At 37.4% G+C, this 19,935-nt stretch overlaps 1 protein-coding gene across 4 annotated transcripts in view; it reads right to left on the reverse strand.

The window, feature by feature from the left end:
- Positions 1–1,882: 1,882 nt before the first annotated feature.
- Positions 1,883–19,935, reverse strand: part of PTDSS1 (phosphatidylserine synthase 1) — a 31,849-nt gene continuing 13,796 nt past the window's right edge. The window contains exons 6-13 of one of the 4 annotated variants that reach the window (XM_054057549.1): positions 16,601–16,752; positions 14,482–14,623; positions 13,423–13,535; positions 11,873–11,938; positions 7,418–7,517; positions 6,188–6,256; positions 5,617–5,686; positions 1,883–4,282 (exon numbers count right to left, since the gene is read on the reverse strand). In XM_054057549.1, coding sequence (XP_053913524.1) covers positions 4,173–4,282; positions 5,617–5,686; positions 6,188–6,256; positions 7,418–7,517; positions 11,873–11,938; positions 13,423–13,535; positions 14,482–14,623; positions 16,601–16,752 — 822 coding nt within the window. In that variant the 3' untranslated portion in view covers positions 1,883–4,172. Of the gene's footprint in view, positions 4,286–5,616; positions 5,687–6,187; positions 6,257–7,417; positions 7,518–11,872; positions 11,939–13,422; positions 13,536–14,481; positions 14,624–16,600; positions 16,753–19,935 lie in introns of all 4 variants that reach the window. The other 3 variants (XM_054057548.1, XM_054057551.1, XM_054057550.1) reach the window with 3 other exon arrangements.

Consider the following 19,935-nt stretch of genomic DNA (forward strand, 5'->3'; position numbering starts at 1 on the left):
GATCCAGAGCAGAGATTCCCCTGTAGTCTGTGGTGAAGACCATGGTGAAGCAGGCTGTCCCCCTGCAGCCCATGAAGGTTAAGGAGCAGATACCACCCTGCAGACTGTGGAGGACCCCACACCAGAGCAGGTGGATGCCCAAAGGAGGCTGTGACCCTTCAGAAGCCAACACTGGCGTAGGCTCCTGACAGGCCCTGTGGATCCACAGAGAGGAGCCCAAGTTAAAGCAGGTTTGCTGGCAGGATTTGTGACCCCCATGGGAGACCCACACTGGAGTAGTCTGCTCCTGAACGACTGCACTCCGTGGAAAAGACCCTTGCTGAAGCAGTTCGTGAAGAACTGCATCCCGTGTGAAAGACTCACATTAGAGAACTTAATGGAGGACTGTCTCCCATGGGAGGGACCCCACACTGGAGCAGGGGAAGAGAGTGACAAGGAAGAAGCAGAAGAGAAGTGTGCTAAACTGAGTCCATTTTTCCTACCACTAATCAGTGAGTGATCTCCTCCTGTCATTATTTCAACCCAAGAGCACTTTGTTCTATTCTCTCTCCTCTGTCCAGCTGAGGAGAGGTGGGCACCTGGTATCCAGCAAAGGTCAATCCATCGCACTCAGCTCTCCCATCCAATAATAAAACAAATCCATACAGAACAATTAAATGTAAGACAAGACGCATTCTGTATATTACAGAAAACTCAGAAGGCATAATGTAATGCTTCAAATGATCAGATCTGATGCTCCAAAATAATAAATTGCAGCAAAACTCAGAGTGCACTGTAGGCTGCTCAGGAACTTCTGCATTCGTCAGCATGCAATTACAAAGAATAAAATGTAATAGCTTCTAAAGGCAGTACGCAATCATTTCCTCTGCCTTGCAGGTACAGACAAACACACACATTTGCAACATGGGTTGATTTACTGAGTTCTTGCAAAATACAATACTTTGCAATCAATACAGAGCAAGTCTATCAAAAAACTATTAAATACATGGTAACATCTGTGTCCTCTTGTGATAACAAAGCAAAACATATTACAGTTTTAACAGCTGGAATATCAAATTATGATCTTCACAGAAGAGTAACAAAAGTACTGGTTGAAACCACACACCAAATATTTTTATTAGATGGGGTGTATGATCTATGCAGCAACTTTAATACTGGAATCCAGTACTCAAGGCTAGCTCTGGTTCACTGTATTTTCAAACTTCTTGGTTTTATTGAATCCACTACTTAAAGTTCTGCCACAACCCTCTGCTTCCACCACGCTGCCCTGAATTAGCCTCCCTTCAATGACTGACATTGATGGACAGCCTCTGGAGGGCCAATTCAGATCTCTCCGTAGCAGCAGGGGAGATCACTAGAGGACAGAGGAAGGAAAGAACATCAGAAGCGTGAAAGTAGGGATGAGAGGCTGTGACAGAACAAGTAGTTAAAAACAGGACAGTGCATCTGTGACTGTTACAAAACACTGTTCAAGCAGCAGAAGTCATAGATGGATGCTTGTTGCTAAACAGCTCAGTGATTTGTCATTGTAGGTGTTACAAATGTACAGAATTCAGCAATAGCACAGTAAATGAGAAAATTCGGATCACTAAGTTTACAGCAGTGATCAAAAGCACCTTTCCAATGCCTGTCAGTGCAAAGCTCACATCCAAAGACGATGGGGCTGAAAATACAGTTGTCAGTCAGCGGAGGACTTGTGGGAACATATGTGAATTCCAGCCAGAACTGCTGGCAGAGGACACAAAGTGCCATTTTCCAAGCAGCAAATGAATCGCTTACTTCAAGTCTCCCCTCTCCCTAGTCATCCTTCTTTTAAAGCAGTAAAACAAAACCAAAACCAACTAAACCCAAACAAACAAAAAATTAAAGTAAGAAGACTTCATGGGAAATATTCTTAAATGTGTTGTCAAACAACACTTTTCAAGGCCAAACTGCTGCACGCTATTCAGCTTCCAACCAGATGACACTTCATATTTGCCTTTCCAGTATTTTTAGGGTGCAATTTAGCAGTGTGAGCACCAGGTCTGCATTTACAAAATGTGTGTTTGTCCCCACAGGCAACTATATATTGTACTTCAGCATCTGCTTACACATGTAAGCTCTGCATACATGGTTGGTGTGGATACTACTTGCAAGTACAAACAGGCTGTCACGTTAGAAAATCACAGTACTTAAAATATCTAAACCATGAGACTTCCAACCTCTTGCTTTGGTATTGAATCAACAGAAATTTTACAATGCCATTCTTCAGTCTTACACAGACTGAGTTATTAAACAAGAAAATAAAAGAAGTCTAAGTATCCAATGAAATCTACAAATACATTCATCAATATATAACACATTACAAATAAGGATATAATGCATGGAGGAATTGCTATAGCATGGAAAAAAACAAGCAGTTGTAGGAAAGCCTGAAAGTCTTAACATTCTTTTCTTATGTAACAATTAACATCACTGTAGCAATGATGATCTAGCAGCTTCTACCTTGTTACTTTCCAAGTTGAACACTTCAGGGTTGATTGAAAAGGAGGACAGGAAATAAAGGGCCTCTGGTGAATTCAGCAGCAACACTTAAGTGCATTGAAAACATTGATAATCTGTGGCACATAGGGATTAATGGATTACACAGGATATTTTTTTTTTCTATTTACAGTATCATACACTTGTATAAAGTCTTTGCTGCACATTTTTTAATACTTAGTCTGTGGCAAATCACAGTAACATTCACAGAAAAAGGAAATCCCATTTTCTTATGAAGACTAAGTGACTAGTGGGTATTAATTATCACTGCTTACACTATCTACCCCTCTGAACCCCATGAATCTCAGACTCTAATTGGCACAAAAACGTTTAGATAACCTAATACAGGAACTGATTGCTCTTGATTGTTTGCCTCTTGACTTAATGATTATGTTCACTGCTGGAGAATTAACCACTTTGCCAGATGTCAGAATTAATACATTAAAAAAGACCCCAACAACAACAAATAAACAAAACAAAACCAAAAAAAACCTGCAAGAGAGTGACTTCGCTGTAGGGTATCTGACCGAATGACAATAACAAAGCAATAGAATATATCACAGTAGTATCATGCTGCCTCTCAGATACTAAAGACTATAGCCAGCTTTCACAAACAAATTATGGTTTTGGCAGTAGTAAGCAACTTGACTTCAGCAAAAAACTGCCTTATCACCAGGCTTAGACGGGCATCAGAGCCTTCAAAGCAGTTTCTGCTATCAGTCTGAAGACACTGGGATTTCTGGTTCCAGCTGAAGCAGAAACAATTTAGAGAGGGGTGGGAAGGAACATTGTACATAACATGACACAACTGAAAAAAATCACCTATCTGCATTTGAAGATGTAAAACACTGCAGTAAAGGAATTAAAACAACTAAATGACATGACATCTGTCTCTGAGGGCAAGAGGCATGGCCCTCTACTTTGCAACAGGTTTTTCATAAGTATTTAAAAAACTTAAGAGAAACTGAATGTGTAACAAACAAGCAGAAGGACAATGAAAAACAAAAAGAACCACATTTGAAGGTGAATTTCACATCCTTTACAAGAAGCCTGGACCCATTTCTTTGTGGGTAAATCCCTGTCATGAGGTCCAAAGAGCCTTTACACAAAAGTAAGCAGATGGATAAAGTACGGAAATTTTCAATACTTACTAACTGTTGTACAGAAAAGTTTAGCAGTGAAACTGAGAAAGAAAGGCAAATTTTCTTTTAGTCAAAGGACTGCATATTAGTCTACAAAACCAACAAAACTACATCAAAACAAAACAATCCAACCTACTATGTCAACTGATTATCAGTTTACTAATCATTGTGTTTACATCCTCAACTAAGATATTAAAAATGCACTTGCAACACTTGAACACAAAACAATGTGTACCTGCTATGACAAAATTATGTTTCTTTCCAGCATAGTCTTCATTAGCTTTTGGTGCCACATGCTGAAGAAACTAGGTTTAAATCAGTGAATGGCAAACGTCAGCAGGCAATGATTTGCACAACACTGGTGGCTCCATCTTTATCTATCTCTTCTTCAACACCTCCTTTTTCTAACTTTTAAATTTAGAAGCCAATCTTCCATTTGGAGATTCAGAGCTATGTCTGATTTTCTTTGTCACTTTTGGTCACACTGTTGGATATCTTCAGAGACCACTCTTATTTCTTGCCAATTCCATTCGTCACTTTTGATTTGGAGTGTCGATTCCTCCTTCTAGATGAATGACTTTCACTATTGACTGAATGTTTTGGTGGACTATTTTCAGAACCTGCTAAGAAATAAATACATATTTTATATATATATATTTATATATAATATGACATTGTCAAGCTCTTCTCTAAAAGACAGCAAGGCTTTCTAAGAGCTAATGTTTACAGTATGGATTATTTCTGGCTGATGGAGACTGGTTGTACTTGTACTCCATCTAGTGGCCTTTCTTTTAAAATAAAAAAAAGGCAATTCTTAAGACTTCTGTAAAATTCTTCCTCCTCCAAAAATATTCAGAAGTTTGCTGTAGCAGAATATAGTGGTGAAACATCCTCCACTTTAAATGACATTAATAATTAAGCCTCCACGGTTTTGTTACGGGCAGGTACTACTACCAGATATCAAGAACTACAGAAGCGAGGTCACAGATACTTGTAAGAATACATTTCTTGCTTTCAGTCTTTCATATGACAGACCATGTTTGAATTGGAGAAAGCAAAGGGAGACAATGGGGACTGAAACAAGAATTCAAGAGCAAAACATGAAAGAGGCTGAAGTCTGTAATTAACCAAGTAACAAAGTCAGAGAAAGATTTGCTTGGCCAGAACTTTTCAGCATATACAAATGGGGAAAACATTTTGAGTGCAAGCAATTTTTCTCCAAAATACAGAAATCCACAAATTTACTTAACTGAGAATAAATGAATGCCAACATCTAGAAATATCATGTACGAAATACAAAAGCTCTGATGTAGGTGCTTTTCAAGCATTTTTAATTGTATAAACATCTGGAGCATAAATTCTGACAGAGGTAACTTCCAGGTGTGAATCTTGATATTTGTTCAATAAGTGAGACCACACTAAAGAGTTAACGGAGAAGGCAAGTAACTTAAATGACCTCTAGTGTAGGGAAAAGAAGTCGGAGAAGGAGGCTGCCTTCACTTAGGACAGAGAAAGCTGTTTATGACCATCACTGGCATTGCCTAGGCAAGCGTCAGTAACAACACAAGCTCCAGGGCATATTCTTGACTGTTTCTTAACGTGCTGGAATAAAAGCACAATTCACGTTCATATGCTTCAAATCAAAAATGCAGTATTCAGAGGGAAAACCTGTCCACAACAACTATGAAATTCAAAATGCCTTAGACCTACAAGAATGGACTGGAATAACAGCAGAAAAATTCAGCTGCTTGATTAAAAAATAAATACAGTTCCAAGAGTCAGAACAAAAAAGGCAGTAAAGCCAAATAGCTTTGCAGATGATTTATCTCTATAACTCCTGCAGGGATGTTCAAATAAGTCCAGTTGTCCCGAAGGCAAGTTTCTCAAGCCTCATTTCCTAGTGCTGAGCCTTAACGCCACCACTTCAAGAATACAGGTGCAAAAATGCCAATACCTTTACTGAATTTAGAATGAAGCCAAGAAGCATCTGGACTGTATGGGCTGTCTTCACTTTCTGACAATGTCTGCAAAAACAAGGACACATGTCATTGTGGTGATAGTTATTGTGATCAGCAGTTCCGTTTGCAGTTGGACTTCTAAATTTAAACTGCGGCAGAAGTCTTCATAAAACATTCAGCCAATACTTAGGATTTTTCCTAATTAGAAGGTTCAACATACATGCTACAATAAAAACTTGCCACGTGATCTGTTGTGTAACCAAGTATTCTTAATATTCCCCTAGCATTCCACCTGTACAATGGGAACATTAGCTAACCATTCATCCTTGAATGCTTTGCTAGAATTACAGCCTCATTTTGAGTACAGCATTCTTTAGAAACCACAGTGTAATCTGGGATCTATCCAAGGCCCACTGAATTCGTAGTTCTTTCTATTGACTTTAGTTAGAGTCTGAACCATCCCCCCTCATCCTCATTTATACTAGCTCTGGCAAAGAATTCTGATATCTATGAGTTTTGCAGTTTTAACTCTAGTATAAAACAAAACCAGACTTCCTAATAAAGTACCTTTTCTCGGTGGCCATAGTATTCTGCGTACCAAACCATACCATATAAACACAGGAAAGTTGTAAAGGCCTGAACAAGGGAGAAGAAGAAAAAGAAAAAATTGTAATTTTTTTTTCCAAATTCCTTGTTGGTTCAGGGTCTCAGAGTCCCTGTATTTTCTGCATTCACAGACTTTAATGCTCTGTTTCTCTGTATCTTTTGTCATGATCAGCAAGACTCATGCTTCAGCTTCAAGCTACCACCATAAGTTATGCAGAGCTATTATCAATGAGGGAATAAGAAAACACACAGATGACCCACATCCATGCAGGATACACTGGCAGTGCAATTTTTGTCTTTCTCCTACACAGTCATCACACAAAGGCAGCTCAGGTACTTGCAGGTATATATGCATGTACAACCAGCCTGGGAGAAAAAAATTCCCCTTCCGCCTGCTCCTTGCTGGGTTACATGCTTAGTTTTGTGGTGCTCTGATTTGGGAAGCAATTCAATACATTCCTCCTCCAACGTTTCAGAAATAAAACCGTCATGCTAAGTAAGAGAACAATAAATTCTGACTCCCCATCACCCATTCAAACTATGTTCCCAACTAGAAGGGAGAATTATTTACCTGTCAGGCCATTATGAATGTCTTACTTTTTACTAACCATTAAAAATGTGTTTGGCATCAGAGTTACAAGTCTGACAAGACAAATATCCATTTACTGTTATAAAATGGGCATTTCATGCTGCATTTGCAGTAATCACACTGAAGTACAGAAAGTTGCAGGCTGAGTGAGAATGATTTGCCTGATAAAGCAGGGTTGTTTATGTAGCTGTAAGACTTCAGGGTGAAACAACAGGCATTACTTATTAATGCTCTTCATTAACTCCTGTTCCTTTCCAGTGTGCACTACACGAAGCACCTCCAAAGTGAGCCTCAATTGCACTGACATTTTCTCTCATGAAGATAAAAAGCCCTATAACTAGTGTTAGTTACATTGTTAAGCACTGGTGAAGTGGCTATGTTCTGCTACGTTAAGAAATAATAATAATAAAAAAAGTTATTCTAGTTTCTTCAAAGCATGTCCTAAACAATCTCATATTTGCTTGTCTCAGGACATGCACAAAGCTCTTTACCAGCATTCCCCCAGAATGATCCCCTGTTGCCAGTGTTCAACAGAAGAAGCCGTTTAGATGCTTTCAATGATTTTGCCATGCTTTACGTTTCACATGAGAAATCTCACTTACCACACAGAGAAGCCAAAATACAACATACAGTATTTGTGTTTTGGAAAAAAGATCCTGTCCAAACTTTATGCACACAATAGCTTCAAGGAAAGCAATAACCCTGCGGGTAAATGAGAAAGGGGCAAAAAAAAAAAAAAAAAAAAAAAAGTGTTTACAAACACTAAGGATTTAACTGGCATGTTCACAACTCAGACCCAATGCTGTCAGCTCCAAACACGCACTACTTTCCATCGAACACACACCTCCCTAACACCATGATTAACTGAAATTCTTTGGGAAACTTTCTTTCCTATACTTTACTTCAGCATAAAGAGCATACAAAAAAAGTGATTGACCGGCAGTTCACAATTCTGCAAGCTTCTGCTTGTCCACGAAACAAGCAGGAGTGTGTGCCAATAGCAGAGAATTTGTCTTCACCTACCACTGAGTTTCAGCCCTCACCAGATATAAATTTATTTTCCATAGTGAACAACCAACAGCCTCCCAGTTGGATGAACCAGAACTATGTTTTGGGCATTTATCTACTGGATGTAAATTTATTACAATTCTAAATAGACTACTTTGCTTGCTTCAGACGGATTTCAACAAGAAAATTAAAACGAAACAGCATTTCAAATTCTCTAGGAATCCATGCATTTGTTGTAAACAGAGATCCACACTATAGTATCAGAGGATTTGGAGAGAAATAGGAGAGGAAAAACTGCAATATTTTCTTTCATCTCTGGCATTATAAGAACCAAAACAAGTATCTCCATCTCTCTCCCCAGTACCAGTTTACATCTTTTCATGCTCAAAGCTATGGAGGCTGGTCCACCACTTGGTGGGGAACAAGAGGTTATGAATTCAAAGATTCCATCATGTGTCATGGAAATTCATTTATTTTGTGTAGGTCCTGGACACAAAATTACATCATCTTAACAAATGCATGTGCAGAAATATCACTGGTGCAGCAAAAGTGTATAAAATTGACTCTTATCAAGCTGAAACAAATTATGAAGCAAACTCTTAAATTTATAGAAGTTTAACGCTTAACTTGTTCATTAATAACTTCAAGGTTGTGTGTGATCAGATGTATGAACACTCCTCCTCAAATGTGTACAGGCATACTTAACATCAGGTGACGTGGCCTGGTCTCCCAAGCTCAACATATTCTCCACCAGCACTCTCCACAACAAGAGAGCTGCCAAAACCAGCTCTACTGCCTGGACCCAGCTCCCTCCGTTAAAGAGGGAGGAAACATGTGCGCAGGACAATCACTGGTATTGCAGCGATGGTCCTCGTGCAAATAATAAATTACAGCTTTCTCTGTATCATCTAATGTGACTTGCAGCATTCTGAGTGGGCCCAAAACTTAGAATTGTGGAAGTAAAAACCTAATTGACCAATACTGCAAATTAATGAGGTGCATATTATTTAAAATTTGAGAGCAGTGTTACCGACTGTTTTTCTTTCTTATATTACCCTTACTGATCCAGCTGCAGATTAAAAAAAAAGTTAAACTACAGCAGTGGGAACAGAAACAAACATATGAGGTACAATATACTCAGAGGTATAAACAAAACAATAGACTATTTTCAATGACTCAAAGAATGATAGAGTTGCTTGTGCTGCATTTATATGTTCTTTCCATCGTTCTTGTCAAGAATACTTGGGTTAAGCACACTGTGCTACAGGACAGCTATTACAGCTAAAGCAGTGGTAAACCAAAAGGCAGAAGAATGCTAACGTGTGCAAAATGCTAGTGTCCTACTAAAAGTTGATGAGAATAACCAACGGAACTGAAAATACTCTAAGTTTTCATTCAATCAAAATTGTCTTGTAACATCCTAACAGATATTTGGTTTTGAAAAGCTTCATCTTAATTAAAAATGGTGCAATTTCCAGCAGATCTGATGCACTGGCCTTGTTCATGCCTTATATCATTTACTATCCATCTGTTGAGAGCGATGCTACAGTACACATCAAGTTGCAGAGAATACAGCTTCACATTAATGCAAAGCACTGGTTTTAATTGTTCCCATGGTTAGGGTGCTGCAAATTCATTCTGTGCCTTTAGAAGTGTTTTTTTGATCACCACAGATATGAATATTCTATTTACTTGCCTTTAACTACTTCAGAAATTATATTTTGTATAGTTAAATTACTGGAAGAGCACTGCTTTCTAGCAAACAGGATATCCTGTTGTTGCTCTGTATCAATTGCTCCATGCACATTTCCCACAATTAGATCAGACTGCAGATGAATATTCTATTGCAGTTTCTATTATGTGATCAATAAAGAGATATTTGAGCATCTGTTTATTGGCATATATTACATTAATGTGCTCAGTGAGAGCTTTGAACCAATGGTGATGGTTGCTGCAATTCTTGATTTTTCATAACCAGAGGCAAACATTCAGCATCATATTTTAATTCAGCTTGCAAAAAAAAAAAAAGTGTACTTGGATGAAACAGAAAAGCTCATTTTTTTTCTTCGCAATGTAGAATTTGAAGGTTCTTCCCCCTAAATTATAAAATTGTTTAAAATGTACTCTCTTTAAGACCCTAAAATTACCATTTATAGAGAAAATTTCCATTTTTCATGCACACATCTCAAATCCTAAATCATTTAAACACAGATTTCAGTAACATGTCTGTGTTAAAATCAGTACAGTTGATCTGTAATTACTAAGATGTTTATGCCAAACAGAGCAAGGCTATTTGATTCTAATTGTAAACTAAGTAGTCATATTAACTGTGTGGTTAATTAGTTATCTTCAGTACTAAAGCACCACCCATACCAAAACCACAAAGACACGTTATTCTGCCATGAGCATTTAAAAATTCAATGCCATTTTAAGGCCTCTATATGTTGCAGCCTCTTTTTAGGAATCATAATGCATGTTTCAAGGTGCGGGACTCTCCCTAAGTAAGGAGATTTAGGCTTATAGAAAATATTATCAACTTCTACTCAGCACCAGAAAACTAAATAAGAACAGCTTAACTACCTTTTCTATGCCCACTGGACGTTATGGTCATGAGTTGAAGACAGTAACAAATGCACTCAGGAAGGCAATAATAAGTTAGTGAAAAGGTGAATATTTAAGACTAGACAAACCCAAGGAGATGTGTGTCATGTTCTCCAGGGTACATTTAAAACTAAAGTAGAAATCCTTTCAATTACATTGCAGTATGTTCTGCTTTCATCTCAAAAGTTGAGAAAGAGATATTCTTTACTGTGCTGTAGTGCACCAGGAAACATGCCTTCTAGGCCAGCACTGTTCCTAAAACTGTAACGTCCCTGAGACTAACAGTAAAGGTGAGACAAGTTTGCCACAGCACTGCCTCTAAATTAGACTCAACTATTTTTATGGCTCATTGAAAATCTATTCGAACTTAAAACAGTAACAGGTTCTTCTATTAAACACAAAAATGGTTCAGACAATTCGGGAAATAAGACATATACTAATCTTGACAAAGAGAATGAAATTTAAAATCATTGCCATTAGAAATAAACTTAGTTTGTTTTCTTTAAGATGCAATTTGGCATCTTTAATGGTTTCCTTTTTGTAAGCTTTCAAGTCATACATCAAAAGAGATGCTACTACACTGCTTATTTGCAAGAAGCTTTTACGATGCTGCAATCACACATGCTTCTGGTTTCCAGAAAAGTACATTTTAGTCAAGCTACCTAGGGAAGGAAGCTCTCACCAGAAGCAATCACACAAACTCTTCATTTAAAGGTATCCTCCAAGAAACATGTTGAGAGATCGTAGCCATCAATGAACAATGAACAATAGCCAATCTATGAACAATGTTCGTAGATGTCAGATCTATCCTTTGTAGCCTCACTGAGGTATTTTGCAATGGAACAATCAAAACAAATATGCACAACCCAATTATGGGAAAAGAATCTTCTTGCAGTTTGGTGCTAGGAGATCCCTGGCAGTTAGCTTTGCAACATTCACCTTCTGCACTGTGCTGGGGCCAGTTTTATGAACAATGTTCATAGATTTATTCTTTTCCCTCTTCGAGAACAGAATAGAAATAGTTGTTAATTGTGGTTTGTTTCACCATCTTCTGTCATGATTCTGTTAACAGAAGCAACGTCCACCTTGACAGCTAGGTAAACTTGCACCTGTGACAGGTAAGTGGTAGAGGCAAAAGCTTTATCTTTCATTTGAATGAAAACATGAGTAGCAAGGCCAATCCTACTTTGAAAAAGTCTAGCTTTATCCTACAGTTTCAAGCTCCTCTTTCTGTTTTCCTCCTTACTCATTCCATCACTTCCTATGTTCTACCTCTGAATTCAGAACTTGCCAAAGTAAAAAAAACCAAACAAACAAACCTCTTCATACTGTTCTTTATGCTAAAATCAATGCCAGACAAAGACTGGCTTCATGCAAAGCCTATTTCTTTGTTGATCTCCTACTTAACACTTGTCCAAGCACCTCAAGAATGTGGCAAGAACACTTACCCGAACACCCAGCACTGAGTTCCTACCCTCTTGCACTGTGTATCTGTGAGGTACGCATAGTATTGTCTGAGAAGGGAAACAAGAAAATTCTTTGGTGAAGTTGAAAGTTCCCAGAGTCTTTACATTTAGAAAAATACATTTGTCACAAACGGATAGCAAAAATGAAGTGCTGATGGTTAAAATCGCATGCAATCATGCTGGATGTCTACCAGATGGCTTCGATTCTAGCAGGACAGATTATCACATAGATTTAATAGCTTGAAACAACACAGAAAACAATTCTGAGAGCAAGGACTGGGAAAGAACTCAAACTAGTAGGCTCACAAAGCTATATATGTCTTCTGCCTCTCCACTGAATCTCCAATTCTTTCAAACTGTAACAGCTTTGAAAGAATTAGAGAAACACTCACTTTTTCCACGATTAGTCTTTAATTTATTAATAATTGCATTTTCTTGAGAGATGTGGGTTTGAATCTTGAAAGAAACTGAATGTTGTTGTTCCATATCCTGTGTGCTCTAACCACTGACATATATTCCTCTCAAGAACAGAGCAGAATTTGTCACTGTTTGGAAAATAGCCTGGAGACCATTTTACTCTATTCTTTATGCTCCTAAATGTTAAGAGTTTAGAGAGAGGAACTCTGAAGAAGTGGGACCAAAGTTCCTTTTCTCAGTCTCTGATTTCCACTGACAGATGGGGAAGACAAGTGTTATTAATCCAACAATATAAGGATTGTTTCAGAAAAAAAAGACTTTTACAGACTGGCAAGTCCCATAAAAGTACTTAAAAGCTCACCTATACAGGAGTTTATAGGATGTTTAAGGCGATTGAATTAATAGTGTGAAATCATTCCGCATAACTTGAGACACTCACAGTTATGTTTTAGGAACAAATCCATGTATGGCTGCCATTTAACTGTCCAAGGCAACATCACTTTACTCATGAATGTGAAACTTCCTGACTCTAACTTCAGAACTGCATGTATTGTGTCTACCTCCAGTTATGTCACAGGAAAGGTGACTCTGCTAACAAAGTGAAACAGTGTGCATGGCTAAAAGCAGGTTAATGTTTCTATACAACCGTTAATGCTGCATATATACAATTCCGTTAGTCGGAATGTGGGAATGCTCTATCTTTTCTCATAACATGCTAATATTTCATGTAGATAAACGGAATAAGAGCTCTGTTTTTCCTCATCTACATTTTCATGAGCATCTGACTCATCAACTTGGATGCTTTCACATGCAGTCCTCAAGGATAACATATGCATCTAACTCACAAAACAGGAAGATGGTATACAAACAGAAGATGGAACAGACTGGTTCTGCATCTCTACGGAAACACAGATGTTTATATACATTTTACATTATTAGTTTACCTGCCAGAAAATACATTTCATTGAAAAGCGACGATTATTTCCCTTTTACGCGGTAAAAGCGTAAGTTTCTTGAAATGCACTGTAGTTATTCACAAACTATATGCAGTTCTTGGGTGCCTAGAACTCAAGCTACTTTAAACTGAAGGAAAAAACCCATGGTAACAAAATTACCTTACAGTGGGTGCTGTAATGATTCCTATGAAGAGAATTCTCCCCCAACTTAAAGGGTGGCTTGCTTGGAACACAAAGATATGTTTCAAAAAGAAAGTGTTCAACTCAGTTAGCTAAAAAAAAAATAATAAATAAATAAGTAGTTAGTTAATAGTGTTCAACTTATGTAATTTTTAATGAGTTAATACAGGAAATGTGCAAAGATTAATACAGGAACTAAAACACAGAAGGAAAGCAATTTATCCTCTACTATAACCTGCTGGTTAGATTAAGGATTTAAACAGTCTAAGACTCCTGTTTTAGGGCAAGCAAGGAATATACTAGGAAAACAAAAAATTCTCCCCCAGACACCTCTATGAAAGTATTTGCTCTCTTCCCAGACACCCATTAAGGGACCAGACACTAATTCACGTCTCCTGATAACTTTCATATCCTAAATCAAGTAGGCAAATTTGGTAGAGGAGTAGAAGAGAGAATATAAATATATATATATTTATATGAAAAACACTTCTGGTTCTCCTTTTAAAAACTAAATTCACCAAACTAAAAAAGAAAAACAAAACAAAATGTTTTTAGCAATGTCCAGTAGCATCTGTGTGATTAAGTACCAGAAGTACCAAATCAGTCTGAACACATTATGGAGCCTTGATGGATCAAGGCAAGAATTCTTAGTATTCATGATCCATCCAACAGTCAACAGAGACACAACAAACCCCATAACCACAAAAAAACTCACCACAAAATACAACCAAAAAAACCCCACCACCCCAAAGCCCCATTGTCTAGCAGTTTTAAAAACTCTATCAGTTGCAAACAGCAATCTGATAGCCAGGACAGCAATAGGTAACATTTGGGTTTTTTCCACAGATTCTGTAATTACACTCCTGAACTATCATGTAACTACCGTGAACAATGCCCTGACCAATTCTGTATTAACCATTCATTTAACTGTGTATTTCAATGACAGAGATACACTGCATTAGAATATCTTTTAGCCAAACACAGCCAATAAGTAACTGAGCTGATGGCAGCTTTGATTTCACAGAACTTATTTCTTACCTGCCAAATGATCATGAAAAGGTAGATTCCAGCCACTCTTTGAAATGAAGACTTTGGGTCAAACCAGCGGACATAGGTCCAGCTGGCTGGGGTGAACTGTAATACAGCTCTTTTGATTTTCCCTGTGGTCGTGTGAATATCCCTAGAAAGAGAGAACGACTGCAGTAAATACAAGGACTATGCAAGAAAAAAAAGAGTCACAACAGCCATCTTCACAGACAACTGTGTACCAGTCTAGGGTGAAGTGAGAAATATAATCTATTAAGAATTAAGAAATATAATCTATGAAGTATTTCAATCAGGGTGTATTCTGCTATGAAAGCCAACCCTCCTCTGTCCTCAGTCAATAACTAACTACAAAACATATCTATCATTCTCTCTATGAAGAAAAGCAACATGAATTGTGATTCTGTAATGTCCTTGGAAAATCTAAAGGATATTCCTTACTAGTCTATGCTGCCACCACTCCTCTTATCCCAAAGACTGTTTGCTCTAGAGCTCACTGACACGAATCCTTCACAAATCTGGCAGACTCAATAGTCATAAGGGGCGGCTCCACGGGTTTGAAAATACTGCACTTCTAGCACACACATAACCCCTGCTGTTCCGTCATTTCATGCATGCAAATCTTCTGGAGAAATGCGATAGCACTGTTAAAAGCTAGAAGGCTTTTAAATTCCATTTTAAAAGCGGATGTGAATGGAGGTTCATCTGACAGATGTGTTACTGGATCTTGCTTTCAATAACATTAACTCAGATGAGCAACAGCATCCAAAGGACAGGGAACCTAAGAAAAGCTCAGTTTCTTTTTTTTTGAAGGAAGAGTAGCAGGGCTACAAGTCTGTTTTCACTCTGTTATTTCTCCAGCCCTTCTGGACAAAAAAGGAGATTCAAATTTGATATTTCTGGTACTTGCATTTCTAGGCCAGTGGGAATCTTCTAATCTTTAAGATCTGTGCTTATTCAGTGAGAAAAAAGAAAGAAAACAAAAGTGCACAAGCAAAAGCATCTCATTCTATGCAGCTCCTCTTCATATTTTTTGACATAAAGGTCAAAAATATCTACTCGTGCAAGTAAAAAACACAAGGAAAAATTGTTCCACAAAGAGTAAAGACTAGTCCTCTATAGATATTCTGCTGTTTTAACTTTCAGTGAACCCTAAAAACAGAGGTATCATCAACTTTATAACACTGATTATTTCTTCTGAATTGAAATACAGGAAAATTGAATCAAGACTATAAAGGCCAGATGGTTCTCAGACCAATTAACAAATTTGTGAGTAAGAAAAGAAAGCAGCAAAAAAGTTCATGCAGGGTATAAATCTGGAAGTCAAGATTGGAGCTCCATTTCCATCTCTCAAGGTAATATCCTTTGGCAAGGCATTGTACTTGATCCCATTTCATCTATACCATTGGTAATGTGCAGATAACCATGCTTGCCACCAACCAGCAGGGAAGAAGGCAGGAGAAGGGAAAAAAAGCTATAGAAGAAACCATACCCGGACAGCTAGGAACCTACCAGGCCACAAGCTGTTGCCCTTTTAACACAATAAATGCTTCTTTATTTTACAAGTTCTCAATTTACTTTAGAGAGCAGTAATGTGGCAAGGCAATTCACAGCACAGGTACAATCAGCCAGAAGCCTCTTCTGCGACTACAACTAGTCCTGACAGATTGCCACACTAATGCCTCATCAAGCTGAGCCCAAATCTAGTTGAAACACATTTTATAATGAGAAAAGAATTAAAATTTGTTTTGCTCACTCCCTTCTTCAAAGTTTTACTTGCAATAAACTTAAATAAAATAAACTTAAAAATAAACTTAATATGCAAATAGCTTTGCTACTTTATATTTTCATTTGGCATCTATGTTTGTAACTCAGATTGCAAAGGAAAATTATATGTACATAACACAAATATATGGTGTACAGTAGCATTACTATGAGATGGATTTTTAACATTTAAAATAAATTTACAGTGCTGTTAGTGCGTGCAGACTGCATGCTACTTCTAAATCACATGCATCTTACATAGGCAAAGAAGGAGGCCTGTTTCCCAGGGAAATTATTTTAATATTATAACATTAAACATAATGTTTATCAAGCTCAAATTTAGACCTACTTGAAGCTTGCCCAGTGATAGGTCCTCATCTCCAAGAAACGACAAACAACCATGCCCAACCAGATGCCACCCCCATTACAGAGCAGGATGTCCAAAATGACTTGATCCCACCAGCACTCAGCAAAATTAGGCAGAAGGTGCATGAAGAAGAGCTACAGAATACAGCAAAAGAATCTGGGTGAGAAACAGATCAGAATCCATATAAATTCACTCTTTAAGTATAAATTTAAAAATCAGCTTTTCAGTACATGTCATGCTTCAAGGACGTGAACTACAACTGCTGAAATTTGGTGAGTATCCTATCATCAACTTTAGAAGATCTCGGATAGAACCACAGATGACATCAGAGGTTTCCTCCTCACCACTCCCTGTTGGGGCTATGCTGTATAGAAGGATATCAAGCAGTTCTTGGTCTTCAAGATGACAGATAAAACATTCACAGAAATGCATGATACAAGGAAAACTACTGCATTTCTTGGAGGAAAGAAGGCATTTTGTGCTTTAAAAAATAAATTTCAGAGAATCTTTGTTTTATTCTGCAAACTAGTTTTAAAAGTATGTTTTCAAGATGCAGTAAATAGAACGGATGCTTTTATAAAAACTGTCAGTAGTAAGGGATGCAGGCAGTAGTTTAGGATTTAAGACTTGTTCTATTTCAAAACACTTCACTTAATTTACATTTTCAGGATATTTAGTGACTGTAAAATGATTAAAAGTTCACCGATATTTCAGGCACCGCAAGCTTTGCTACTGTACTTGATCCACAATGGCTCAAGAAGTTAAGAAGATATTCCACACTCCCTTCCTACTTGTTTTTTCTGTAAACATTAATGATGAAGGTACTCTTACAACGAAGATGCTTGAAAATAGTCCAGAAACAAACCAACACCAGACTGAAAAGCTGACACCATTTGTATATATCAAAACATATTCAGTTCCTTAAAGATTTCCCAGGAAAAGTTTAGAGATCATTTACCTCTGAAGCAATCCATTCCTTTCTCAAGATCACTACAAGGCATTGGTAAGGCAATTAAATGTATTTACAGATACATTTGGTGACCTCACATTTCTGACAGAGGAAACGAAGACAACTGGCTAGAGTTAACGCAAGATAAAAACATAATTTACTGAGAATACCGAAATGTATTCAGTGCCTCTAATTTTCCTTTAAAAGAAAATAATTGTATTCTCTATTCACAAGAAAAATCACAGCAACCCAGAACATAGACTGAAAAAGTTAGTGGACTGGAAATCAGTCCTTTTGGAATACTCGAGGAGATGCTTAACAAAACAAACAGCAAACAAAATAATATTCTTACCTCAACAAAAACAGCATATTGTTTTTGTTAGTTAATGTACATACATAGGGTCTGTGGAAAATTATTGGTACGATTTCTTTCCATAATAGAAGTATAAATAAAACACTGAAAAAAATCAGATGTGGGAAAAGGAACAAGAACAATATTTTCTGCATACAGTAAGAGTGAATACTGGTCCACTGACAATAAATTACAGTGACTGATACTGGCAATGACAGTTCCTTTGAAAACTCTTGCAAAAGTATATCAAAGTAACTTGGTTTTATTTGACAAGTCTATGTGAATTTCAACTGTAGAAAAGAAAATTTGCATTTTTCTTCAGGATCCAAACTCTAAAGTGCTGCTCATTATCCTGCTACAGTTACCTTTTCACCTTTTATGTTCATTTCACCTGAAAGGGGCACTTGGTTATGAATATCAATCTGCAATAATCCAATCAAAGTCACCAAAACTTATTAAGACAGTAAAAAACAGAGAACAGGTATTAGCCAAACAGTCTCTAAGGTACTAGCTTTTCTCTCAGAACAAGAGATCAAGGTCAGCCTCCATCTAAACTTTAATCCAACAGCATGAAGTAAGAGCCAAGTGTCCCATTTCAGAATGGGGAGCCAGGTGAAATCCATTAATGCTCATAGGAGTTGTACAGCTAACTCCCTGTGTAACTGCCCCGATAACTTCTGTAGGTTTCTAATGACTTTCCTGAATAAACTAATTCATTAAAAATCCATTTGAGTGGTGATAACCTCTCTATATGTTGAATCTTACCCAACACATTGTCTGTTCCAATAATCTGCCTTTTAACAACATGGAATACTAGACACCCCATGTGGTGTCAAATTGAAGATGCCGTTTGCGTGATGATCAACTGAATGATAAGAGTGCATGTAAAACAAATCCAGATTTATTCTTTTCCAGAGTGAAAAATGAGTACAATAACCACCAAAATTGGGTTTTGTAGATGGGTAATTGTGAAATCCCAAACTCAAGCATTTTAAAAATAGCTTCAAAACCAGAATATCCTTCAATGCCACAGAAAAAAAAAAACTTGTTTTGAAAAGGAACTCATGGCACCAGTATTTTCAAACCAAGAATTTTAATCTTAGACAACTAAATCCTTTTCTATGTTTCTGAATTACAAATACCTTGTTAGATGAGCCAAGCATTCTCAAGGCAGCAATGTCTCCAGAAAACTATGATTTTACAGGTTAAATTTAGGTGTTTACATCTACATTTAATACTAAGTGTGAGACAGGTTAGACTGTGCTGTCCTAAAAGCTGATAAAGATTGGATTTTTTTTCTCGGAATTGTCCAAAGAATACACTGAAATTAAACTTATTTTTATAGAAACACATCCTTGGATTTTAGGTGACACGTTCTACTAATAAGGCCCTACTTACACGCAAATGAGACTATTTAGCATATCAATTAATCAGTTTGAATTCTTAAAATAGTTCTAACAATAAGGACCAGCACTCCAAGCAACAGTAGGCTGGCTGGAATCAAGTTAAGCATCTGTAGTTTTTTCTGCTGAAACAGGATTTGAACATGCTAACAGTCAAATGACTTGAGCATGTGCTTGAGAGAACTGTGTAAAGCTGGAAAAATATTTCAGTGGTCCTCCAAACCATGGTGCAGGGGACTACACTGTGTGTGAACTTACTTAGATCCAGGTCTAGTAAAAATTATGGTTTTATGTCAGTGAACATGAACAAACTAGGCTTGTGGCATACGATTTAAGAAAAGAAGTGGCTATGCACTCAGTCCTCACAACAGAAAACAACGCATCGAATGGTATCCTGCCATTCAAGTAGAATTTTCCTGGGTCCTCACAGCCTCCTTAGGGATTCTTCAACTCCATTTTGCTGTATAGTATGCATGAGTACACACAATGTGTAATACTGTTGTATCTGGGGCAAGGGGATCATGACAGTACATCAGATATTACAAAGTGAAAAAGGAATTGCTCTGAATCAGGGAACACTAGTGAAAATCTGAGGTAGTCCCTGTATTGACTC

Source organism: Cuculus canorus, chromosome 2 (genome assembly GCF_017976375.1).
Source record: "Cuculus canorus isolate bCucCan1 chromosome 2, bCucCan1.pri, whole genome shotgun sequence".
In the NCBI taxonomy this organism is placed as follows: Eukaryota; Metazoa; Chordata; class Aves; order Cuculiformes; family Cuculidae; genus Cuculus; species Cuculus canorus.